The sequence below is a fragment of the Elaeis guineensis genome, chromosome 6 (assembly GCF_000442705.2).
Source record: "Elaeis guineensis isolate ETL-2024a chromosome 6, EG11, whole genome shotgun sequence".
Classification (NCBI taxonomy): Eukaryota; Viridiplantae; Streptophyta; class Magnoliopsida; order Arecales; family Arecaceae; genus Elaeis; species Elaeis guineensis.
The window spans coordinates 13,080,731-13,092,519 of NC_025998.2; the positions used below are offsets into that span (position 1 = coordinate 13,080,731).

General features: G+C 46.1%; 1 protein-coding gene across 1 annotated transcript; it reads left to right on the top strand.

Moving 5' to 3' along the window:
• Positions 1–10,479: 10,479 nt before the first annotated feature.
• On the top strand, positions 10,480–11,368 carry LOC105047187 (large ribosomal subunit protein P2A). Its single transcript, XM_010926003.3, has 3 exons — positions 10,480–10,656; positions 10,778–11,007; positions 11,126–11,368. The coding sequence occupies exons 1-3, from the start codon at positions 10,569–10,571 to the stop codon at positions 11,150–11,152; spliced, it is 345 nt and encodes a 114-aa protein (XP_010924305.1). The 5' UTR covers positions 10,480–10,568; the 3' UTR covers positions 11,153–11,368.
• The last annotated feature ends 421 nt before the right edge of the window (positions 11,369–11,789 follow it).

An 11,789-nucleotide genomic window follows, 5' to 3' on the forward strand; every position in this document is an offset into this window, starting at 1 on the left:
ACGGGAGCCAGATCTCGTCTCCGACTCCAGCTGCGGAAAGACTCCGCCGGACTTCTACGGGAGCCGGACCTCATCCCCGACTCTGACTGCAGGCAGACTTCGTCCAGACTCCTACGGGAGCGGACTCTGCCCACGACTCCAATTGCAGGTAGACTTTGTCCGGACTCCTAAGGGAGCCAGACTTCGCCCCTGACTTTGATTGCAAGTAGACTTCGCCCGGACTCTTACGGGAGCCAGATCTTGTCTCTGACTCCAGCTGCAGAAAGACTCCGCCCGGACTCCTACGGGAGCCGGACCTCATCCCCGACTCCGACTGCAGGCAGATTTCGTCCGGACTCCTACGGGAGCCAGACTCCGCCCACGACTTCAATTGCAGGTAGACTTCGTCCGGACTCCTAAGGGAGCCGGACTTCGCCCTGACTTTGATTGCAGGTAGACTTCGTCCAGGCTCCTACGGGAGCCAGATCTCGTCTCCGACTCTAGCTGTGGAAAGACTCCGTCGACTCCCACGGGAGCCAGACTTCGTCCCCGACTTCGACTGAAGGAAGACTTCGTCCGGACTCCTACGAGAGCCGGACTCCGAGCTCCTCTCAGACGGGTAACTAGCCACCTCTCTCCATCAGACACTCCAGCCGGACTTCGGCCGATAGGCCTGGACCCTCTAGCAGGCCACAGCAACGGCCACGACTTTGCTCCACTTCCTGCGATGGATTCCGCGCAGCTCCATCACTCCCTGGCGGGCTGCAGTAACGGCACGACTCTGCTCCACTTCCTGCGACGGATTCCGCGTGGCTCCATCACTCCCTGGCAGACCACAATAATGGCCACGATCCTGCTCCACTTCCTGTGATGGATACCGCACGATTCCTCCATCCTCTGGCAAGTCGCGACAACGGACGCCGCTCCACTCCCCACGACAGACTCCACATGGTATGTCCCGGTGATAGCCACGATTTCACTCCACTACTCTTCGCAACAAACTCCTCCTGACCATGGGCAGCCCACTGCCAGACGGTTATAAACATCGCTATCGGTCTGTTGCTCCCTCCGTCTATAAAAGGGGATCCCAGATACGTTATTCTCTAAGCTCTCATTTTCTTACCTAGAAACTCTACTAAAATTTTCGTTCGAGCACTCCATTCTTATTGAGGCAGAGAACTGACTTGAGCGTCGGAGGGTCTTGCCGGAGCAACCCCACCTCCGATTTAGACTTCTTTTGTAGGTCCCGACGGCGACCGCGACTCGCTTGACTCCCGCTTCTCCGACGCAGGCGGATTTTTGCACCAACATCATTTATATCATAATCCCCAATGATTATAACCTAAGCTTTGATACCATAAAATGTCACGCCCCAAATCCAGGACATAACACGGCCATACTATCGAGGGATGGAGCCCACGATAATACGAAGCCAATCCATCATAATCATCTAAAATCCATCAAATAAAAAGATTCAATTCCATTATTCATCAAATAATTGAACCAATATTGGTTCAGAGCATCTAAATCCAAAAGCAAGTACCAACCCGAATCTCAACATTCATAAATAATTATAAATTTATAATTATAAAATAAACTAAACTTCTGCTACCAAATTTTCAAGCTTGCTATACAGATCTTCAAGCCTGGATTTCTTTTGCCGATCCTAACCTTATTCCTCTGTTCAAACAAAAAGAAAACAAAAAGAATATGAGCTACACTAGCCCAGTAAATAGAACTTGCGCTTCCTTATCGGATCAAACATAAGTTTTTCATGATAATGCAATATTTAGAAAATAACAGGTAATACAAAATAAAGTATTTTATAGAGCATATAACAAAACAAGTTATAAACTCATCATGCATGCATAAATCATGTATATTTCACAATCATGAATCGTAAATCATTTTCATCATGTATTCATGTCATGTTTCAAAACATTGCTCATAGATATTCATGCTAAGATCACTATTATATTCGTAACAGGGTCATGTTTCTTAATCGACAAAGTTCTTAATTCATGTGCCAACTTTATACCCACTGGCAGGGCCATGTTTCGTATGGATGCTAGCTCCAGATGTCGACCTTCCCGAAGGGATTCATTCATAGCCATCTGAGAGTCTTTTTAAAATCATTATATCTTTTTCTTAAAGCATACATATACATAAATGAAAAAACAATGAAATTTATGCTTCATAATCATGCTATTTTCATAAGACATATTCATGAAATCAATGCTCATAATAAAACATGCTTTTTCATATCACATATACCGATCCTTATTTTATGAAAAATTATGATTTCATCAATAGCAATTCTTTGCATAAAAACATGATCATTTAAAAATAAATAAGGAGCATAAGATCTACTTACCTCATTCATCTTAGATTTCAGACTTCGTTAGAAGAATCAGCTAATCCTATTTAAAATATCAAATCATCATCAATTTCTATTCTATGAATATAATAAGATTAAATTATAAGAAAAGAGGACTGTTGATCGGATGTGTCAGACCATCCAAATACCAGGGTAATTCAAGATCTCTGATCTGAGGGTCAGATTCAATGACTTGATCAAAAAATCGTGAAGCACAGATCGAATTAAGATCAAGATCAATCAATAGGGTTCTTTAATAATGGTTTTGAAAAATACTTGATATGGCCAAATGAGGTTGACATACAGCACGGATATTAAAGCAACTTCGGATCATCTTATTAAAGTCAATATGAGCCTCTAAAAGATGAAGGCATGACTCGATGCAGGATTCATAGACCTTCTTAGAGAGAGCAAGTTGGTCATGAGAGAGAAAGTGGAGAGAGAATCTTCGTATCCTTCAAAAGTGACAATTATGATTGAGATCATCAGAGGTCATATCAGGATGACTTAATATGGATTAACCATGATTGATATTATCAATTTCGAATAAGGATCGGATCAGGATCCAATTCTGCATGAATTTCGGAGCAATTTCAGGTCATCATATTTTCATCTCAAGTTTATCCTAGAGTCTATGATACAATCAGAGAGAGAGTGACCCTAGAGAGATAAAATCCATAAAAAGAGATAAAAAGTCTAGAGAGAGAAAATAGAGAGAGAATTTAGAGAGAGAAAATATAGAGAGAAGGTAGAGAGAGAAAGTCAATTCTAGAGAGAGAAAGACTTAAGAGAGAGATGAGAGAAACTTTCTCTCACATGTATTATTTTTTTTATTATTATTTTTTTTTTTTTTTCTTCTTCTTTTTCTTTTCTTTTTTTTTCTTCCTTCTTCTTCTTTTTCTTTTCTTCTTCCCACGGTTGTCTTGGACTGAAACAGGGGACCATGTGGTCCCCTCCTTTGCTCGGCCAACCAAGGGCCACAGCCATCATGGCAGTGGCCGGCGACAAGGGCCGACTCTCCCGAGTTCGGAGAGGCCAGAGCCGGCGGTCGGCGGTGACCGTCGGCACTTAAAAACCAGGAAAAAGGGAGAAGCCGAACAGAGCTTCCTTCTTCGACGAAATCCGACGACTCCTGTTGCCGGCAGTCATGCCCACCGGCACAGAAAAGAAGGGAGAGAAGGGAGGAAGAGGAGGAAGGACTTACCACGGCCTCCGATGACCCCCACCGGCGTGAAATCGTTGCGAGCACGAGTCAAGGGGCCACGGCTTTAATCGGAAAAATCGAAGAAGAACTCCGGCGATCGTCGGTGACTATTGTGTCCTCTCTTAGAAGAGAGGAGGGGGATTCTTATAGGGCTCGTCCTAGGGTCTTTTAATGGTCCTAGGACTCCGATTCTTGATCGAAACTGGGGAAGGGGAAGACTCAGATCGGGAACCTTCTTCCCTTTTTTTTTTTTTTTTTTTTTTTTTTTTCTGAGTGGGCTTGTGGCTTTAGGCCCAGTGGGCCGGGTTATCACAGGTGCTGGGTGTTTGTTATGATGGCTGAGAAGGGGAAGCAACCAAGCGACAACTGTCGCTCTTCGTCGGAGCCAGAGATGGGGGGAAGGTCCTGGGCTCAGATGGCCCAGGGGCCACCGCGGCAGCCCCGCTGGACGGAGCACAAGGTCTCGCTGGAGGGATTGAGCAGCTCCAGCATTACTTCATGAAGGTCTTGGAGTTCCAGGAGGACGTGTTGGCGGAATCAAGGAAACAATGGGAGAAGGTCTCTGTGTTGGTCCGGAGTGTTGGCCGGCAAGTTCTGATAGATTGGATCGCTAAGGAATTTTGGGATCGGGGCAAAATCCAGTACGACCCGAAGCCTCTCGCCCTCACTGAAGGCCACGATCTGGTTACATTCCGGTCGGAGGAGGATTGTAAAGCTATCTTAGCCGGAGGATCATGGTTTGTCGCCGGCTAGCTGCTCGTGGGGAGCCATGGATCGCTACTTTTATCCCTGGCGCTAGGATGGTCCAACGTGCCATCATCTGGATCCGACTTCTGGGACTACCAATGGAATATTGGGGGTCGGTGACCCTATTAGGGATTGCGTCGAAGGCTGGGCGACCGGTGGATATGGATGAATTCACCAACAGGAACCAGAAAACTGGATTCGCTCGACTTTGGGTTGAAATCGACTCTTTAGAACCCTTGAAGCCAGGGGTTTTGATCCAGGCGGGTGAAGATGTCTTTCGGCAACCTTTTGTCTATGAAAATGTGCCAGTTGTTTGTTACTGCTGCGGCCAGTTGGGTCATCCCAACGACGGGTGCCGGTTTCCCTGGGAGGCCACGGCAAGCGGCGAAGACCTCTCCAAACTGAGAATTTTCTCTCCTTCATGATGGCTGTCGAGGGAGATTTGGGGGTTAGGGAGCCGAAGGTGGTGTTGGAGCAGCCGCGTCTGGGTCCTTGGGTGAGTTTCCCCATCCATCCCGAGCTTCGACCAAGCCGTCGAAGGGGGACGAGTCCAATCCGGACTCTTCGGGCCCTAGTTCGTCCCCTTCTGGACCAAGCTCGCCGTACGTGCAAGAGAGCTCACCGAACTCGCCCGAATTCCAATGGTGGCAAAAGTCCGCAAAGTTTGCCCACCCCCATTCACCAGAGAAGAAGAAGGGCGAGTCCGGATCGGAGGGTGTCAACCCGGCTGAGTCAGGAACCAGGTTTCAGATTCTCAGTGGAGCGGGCCTGGTTTTGGATCTGATGGATATGGGCTCGGAAGCCTGCCAAGCCCTGAAGGATGCTCACATGGCTGAGGTGTGTGGTCTTTCATTGATGCGGGCCAAGAGCCCAACTAAGTTGGCCCAGGCCCAGTAGATCCAGAGGCTGTTGATTCAACTTGGAGCCGCTCCCCTCCAGAGGCCAGTCTCCAAGATCAAGCCCTGGCCTGGTGCGCACCATGGGCTGCTAGTCCCATTCATTGCTGGTGGACGAAAGCTCGCCGCGATCTTCACCAACCGTGTTTGCCTCCCTCACGGTTGTCGGGCTGGTGAGGGCATCTGGAGGCTAGTGGAGGCCCCTCCTCTTCTTCTTTTGGTGGGACCGTCAAAGAGGGCCGGGAGGAATTCGTGGGCGGCTCCGACGGGAGGATCCATGGGCAGCTCCCGATGGAAGAAGGAGATCCGACCTCTGCAACCGGTGCCCTCCTTCGGTGGGATTGCCGTGAAGACCACCGAGGCGGTGGAGGGTTGGAAGGCACGGATTCAGTAACCAAGAGAGAGTTGCGGGAGATGGGCCAGCTTTGGGCCGTGAAGAAACTGTGGGCCGCTTGAAATCGGCCTTTTTATTGTGGGGGAGAAGACTAAGTCTAACTTGGTAGAAGAGCATGAGTCTGGGTTGGGTGTGGAGGTGGCCGTGAGATTCGGGACCCACCCTTTATAAGCCAATAATTTTCTCCATGAAGGTGCTTATATGAAATGTTCGAGGGGTGGGGAAGCCCTCCTTCCAATCGGCATTCAGAAGAATCATGCAACTACACAGTCTCGATCTATGTGTACTTGGAGAAACTAGACTTTGTGGCCTGAGCTTGGCTCAACTTCACCGTCGCTTCCCAATGAACTGGAGGTTCTATGCTGAGTCTGAGACTTGGCCGGGGGATTATTGCTGTTTGGAGAATGAATATTGTTATGGTGGATGTGTTTTATAGATGTACGCAACAAGTTGCAATCGTCATTTCTCAAAGAATAGATTGACTTTTGTCCAGTGTATATGCCGGCACTGACTATAGAGAGAAGAGGACTGTGTGGCAGGAGGTGTCTTATTTGATTGATCAGGACATTTCCATGGTTGTGGCAAAGATTTCAACTATATCGTGGGGCCACATGAGAAGCATGATGCTAGGCATTTGTGAATGACATCGAGTTTAGGGAGTTCAAAGATTTCATACAGTCCACAGCATTAGTGGATCTTGGATTTGTTGGGCCTAGCTTCACAACAATCGACAGGGGGGAGCTCGAGTTGGGAGTGGCTTGACAGAATATAGAGTTTTCTAATTACCTGATTCACCACTTATCAAGATAGCCTCTGACCACTGTTTAGACTCCTCGTCTTATCAGAGCCCATTCTGGTTCGATAAGTTCTGGTCCTCTTATCCCAATCATGGATATTGTGAGAGGTCTGGAGATTACTAGTGAAGGGGGATGCCAGATATCAAGTGTCGAGGAGGCTTGAGCTGATGAGGCAGCGATTGCTATGGTGGAATAGGGATGAGGTGGGTGACATCTTTTGGAGACTTGAGATGTGGAGCTCCAGGAGTGTGAGGACTAGGAGTGTGGGCTTGCCGATCATGAGTTGGCTGATCTTTGAGGCAGGCTCTCGAGCACCACTCCTTATTCAATAGCAGGAGATACTATAGAGGCAGAAGTCATGATTTAGTGGATTAGAGAAGGGGATCGAAACACGAGATTTTTTCATCAGGCCATCATCATCAGAGACACCAAAACTAGGTTTGGGTGATCAGAGGGGTGGATGGTCAGTGGAAGACTGAGGAGAGGAGATCAGATAGGAGCTAGTTCAGTTCTTTAGATCGAGATGGACGATGTCTTCAGATGGGATGGGCCTTTCGGTCCCCAACCCCTAGCGAGGTGGTTGTGGAGTAGGAGAATAGGATGCTGGTTGGCATAGTGATAGCTGATGAGGTGTGGGGGGCACTGTGGTGATGGGGGAGGACAAAGCCCGATGGCTTTCCTCCACTTTTTTTAGATGATATTGGCCTATTATCTAGTTGGAGATGGTGGCTGCTGTGTAGGAGTTATTTGCTACTGGTCATATACCGGCACACTAGAAACGATCTTCATTATTCTTTTGTCAAAGCGACATGATGCGTTAGAGCAGGAACACTTCAGACCCGCAGTCTATGCATGATCTGTACAATATTTGCTTGAGCTGATGGTTGGCAAAATGAAGCCGATTCTTCCATAGTTGATTTTCTTAGAGTTGGGGGCATTTGTCGGTGGTCGGAGCATCTCCGACAATGTCCTCATCGTCCAAAGTTCATGCATGACCTTTGTCAAATTTCAATTTACTGCAGCCTCATGGCAATCAAACCAGACATGGAGCAGATGTACGATCGTATGAGTTGGCGATTTCTGAAGCAGTCTTTGCAGGAGTTTGGCTTTCATCTATATTGGATCGATTGGATTATGGCATATATATGCAATACTGCCTTTATTATTCTGATCATTGGGATGCCTTCGAATTATTTCTGCTCAACAACTGGGCTGCAGCAAGTTGTCCATTATCCCATATCTTTTTATTCTTTGTGCTGACACCCTTTCGTGAGCCGTTTGTGCTGCATCTCATGGTTTGGATCTGAGCCCCTACTTACCGACGCCTGAGATCTAGCCAATCTTGCATTTACTTTTTGCAGATGATTGCTTGCTGGTGGATCGGGCCTTGGTCTGGAATGCTGCTTACTTCAAGAAGGTCCTAGAGAAGTACACCTATTTTTGTATCAAAAAGCAAACTTCCACAAGTCAGTAGTTCACTTCAGCCTGAAGATTTCAATCTAGCTTCAGCATATGATTAGGGGCATTCTTGGTGGGCGGAGCATAGCGAGATTCTCCACTACTTGGGGTTCCCATGGCAAATCGTCGGCTCAGAAGGACTGAGTGTGCAGAGGTGGAGCAGGTGATCCAAGTGTGCTTGGAGGGGTGGCAGGCCAAAGCTCTTTCCATAAAGGATAGACTTACATTTGTGAGGTCAATCTTGAGTGCTACTCCTGTTTATCTCATATCAAACACTATCCTCCCAAAAACATAGATGGTGAAGATCGAGCAACATTTTCAAAGATTTTTGTAGGGCTCAATGCCTGGAGGTGGCGGTGTGCACTTGTTAGCTTAGTATGTTGTGTGCCAGCCATTGATGGATAGCGGTCTAGGGATCCAATAATTGTCATAGGTGTAAGGCTCTTATTGTCCGACATGCTGCCCAATTCTTGTTTAACCCTAACAGTTGGTGGAGCTCGGTGATAAGGGCCAGGTATAGTTTGTGGGTTGCCAAAGCGGAGATCCAAATAAGTCGGAGGTACTCCTTCATTTGGAGGGAGATTTATGAGCGGCCCCTGAGATCATTGCACAGACTAGGTGGTTAGTGGGAGACGGGCAGTCTATGAATGTTCTACTGGATCTGTGGGTGGCTGAGGTACCGTTCAACCATTGGCCGACTTTAATCAGTATGGAAATGGGTGGCTCTATGAGAATGTGCGACCTGCTTGCCCAAGATGATTAGGGCTAGGATTTAGAGGCTGACTCACTTGTTCGGAGAGTCTTTGGTTGAGCATGTGCAGTCCTTAGTGATTTGTCCTATAGTACTCAAGATGTCAAAGTGTGGAGGTCATTATGTTTACCAAGAGCAGTTACGATGGACCTCTATCACTAGTTTTGGAGGGAGCCATCGAGACGGATGGACATTGGATGGATTTGGAGGATTGAAGTGCACCCGCGGGTGAGTCTCTTTCTTTGAAAAGTTACTTGGAGGTGGCTTCCAACCAGATACATCCTGAGAATAAGAGGTATGGATATCCAGCCTGTCTACCTGGTCTACTGTAGGGAGGAAGAAATTATTGAACATATTCTTTTCCTCTATCTGAGAGCGGTGCAAGCATGGCACTTGGTAGGCATTTTCAGCTTCTCCTCCTAGGAGGGGACTACGGACCAGGAGTTCCTGGATCTACTGAGATGGAGCATCGGTGCTAGAGCATAGAGGTCGATTAGTATTCGATCGGCTTATATTGCTTACCAGATTTGGCTATACAGAAATAATTTGGTATTCGAGGTCGGGAGATGTTCTGTAAGATTTATTTTGGAGAGAGCCCTGACTTTAGCTGTGGAGGTGATGGATGTGACCTCGAGACCTTTGGAGATCTGTGACTTTCTATAAGCTCATGCAATGGCCTTGGGGCATTTATCATTTGGGAGCCCCCTCCTCTGAGGTTCGTCAAGGTCAACTTCAATAGCAGTGTCAGAGGCAGAAGTGGTAAAGCTGGTTTTGTGATCCGTGACCATGCCTCGAGACTTGTAGTGGCCAGGGATAGTCATCTCTTTGATTCGTTCGTTCCCACTACGGAGTTTCAGGCTGTATGGACTGGGATCACTCATGCATTTTAGACCCTTCATGTGATCATCTGTTTATCGAAGATGATTCGGCCACTATTGTGACATGCCTTCAGAAGTATAGATAAGGGAACGCCGGTCACTCCTTCTGCAAGATATTATGGCGATGCTGTCAGGCTGTGTGGATCTCATCGTCAGACATGCATATCAAGAGACGAACACAATAGCTGACTGGATAGTTATTTTATCGCGGAGTACTTTGGACCGTGTCTTTGGACTAACTTGCGAGGGATCCCTAACCATTTTTAAGATATTTTGATGCTGATTATTATGATTATATTTATATTAAAAGGATTTGATTGACCCATCTTATATAAAAAAAAAAAAGAATCACATTAGAGGTTGAATAAATAAGAATGACCAAGAGGATGCCAATACAAAGCAGACCAAATGAAGATACAATAAGAGTTTTGGTTAACCAAATGTGATTGTCGGCAGATGGTATACACTTTGGTTGCTCTGATAGACGTGCATAGTGGGAGAACAATTGGTGTTAGTTACTAAAACTACAAGAAATGAAAGCTAGATGCAGATAGCCACAATCAGAGTGACAATTATGATATTCTAACATAAATAAGTAGTATTTAGACTTTGAAAGATCCTTTGGACAATGCAACATATGAATACATTTTATCTTATGTTAGTTTAGCAGTAGCTTTTATGGTAAAAGTAATTTTACTCTAGATTTCTACTATCGTAGTCTCTTGCATCGCCATTCGAATGCATCTTCCTCAAACGGTAGTTTGATGATAGAAAAAGTTTCTAAAGATCAAAATATCTGGATCCATTAATAAGGGAAGGGATTTATCATCCATTTCGCCTCTCGCGTTTTGCAAGAATCGGCTCAGCGCGGGTACACAAGCCATTCTCCAAAACATAAAACACAAATACTTATAGGAGAGCGAGCACTTTAAGTTAAAAGCGTTCTGCGGTACAGCGTAACAACAGAGTTAGGGTTTTATAGGACCAGGATGCCCTAGGGTTTCTCTGTTTCATTAAGCGCTCGCGGTCGCATCGCAACCCCGATCACAGCAGCAGCAGCGGTCCAGCGGAGAGTTCGCTAGCGGAGATGAAGGTGGTGGCCGCGTACCTCCTCGCTGTTCTCGGCGGCAACGCCAACCCTTCCGCCGACGATCTCAAGTCCATCCTCGAATCAGGTCCGTTCTCTCACCCCCATTGATCTTTTTCTTGTTTCATTCCTGCCTTTGGATCCGGTCGTTGATCTTTCTTCTGATCTAGGTTCGATATGACCATTTCTTTTTGGTTTTCGATTCGTAGTGGGAGCGGAGGCTGAGGAGGAGAGGATAGATCTGCTGCTGACCCAGGTTAAGGGGAAGGACATCACGGAGCTGATCGCCACCGGGAGGGAGAAGTTCGCTTCGGTCCCGTGCGGAGGAGGCGTCGCTGCTGTCGCTGCCGGCAGCGGAGGTGGTGCTGCCGCTGCTGAGCCGGCCGCTGCGGAGGCCAAGAAGGAGGAGAAGGTTGAAGAGAAGGAGGAATCAGATGATGTGAGTTGGCAAACAAAATCAAGAATTTTTCTGAAAGTTAATTTTTTTTCTTATTTAATTTTGCGATGGCAAATTTTTTTTCTGAAAGTTAATTTTTTATTTAATTTTGTGATGGCAGGATATGGGCTTTAGCTTATTCGATTGAGGAGCTTCGTGCATTTTACCCTTTTTAGGGATTCGAAAGGTAGTTTTTAGATTGATGGCAGCTTAACGCGAACAATGTGATTCTGTTAGGGTTTTCTTTCTTGTCTTTTTGTTAGGCAGCTGATGGAAATTTTGATTATGGTCCAAACTTTTTGCTTGAATCCGAGATGGAAAACTGAAGATTTTATGAGTTTAATGTTCATGTTTTTATTGAATATTTTCTGGTCCTGTATGGTTGACATTAGTGTTGTTGGTGGATCTTGCTCGAGTATTGATTCTGTTTTAGCATCTAATTACAAATTCATGTTTACAAATCATAACCGTAAAGCTATACCTCATCCCTTGGGTAATTAGACAAATTTTATGCAATTGCTACAATTTGACAGATGATATTGCTTGGGATTTGCCAACATGAATCATCCAATCCTTGCAGGAAAAAGAAATGTTCCTATGAGTAGTTATTAGACTTATGATATAATAGCAGAATTGAAAACAAACTGTATATATTACCCTATTTTGTGAAGATTCTAATTAAGCAGGTTTTGCTGCAAGATCTCCCTGGGATAATTGAGGTCTGTCCTCTGGATTGATGGTTATTTGAAGGTTTGATATATGTAGACCAAGAATTTTATAACCAA

Coding starts and splice junctions, on each gene's coding strand:
- LOC105047187 (XM_010926003.3), top strand. CDS start 10,569: ATGAAGGTGGTGGCCGCGTACCTCCTCGCTGTTCTCGGCGGCAACGCC. Junction 10,657..10,777: donor CAAGTCCATCCTCGAATCAG/GTCCGTTCTCTC, acceptor TTCGATTCGTAG/TGGGAGCGGAGGCTGAGGAG. Junction 11,008..11,125: donor AGAAGGAGGAATCAGATGAT/GTGAGTTGGCAA, acceptor TTGTGATGGCAG/GATATGGGCTTTAGCTTATT.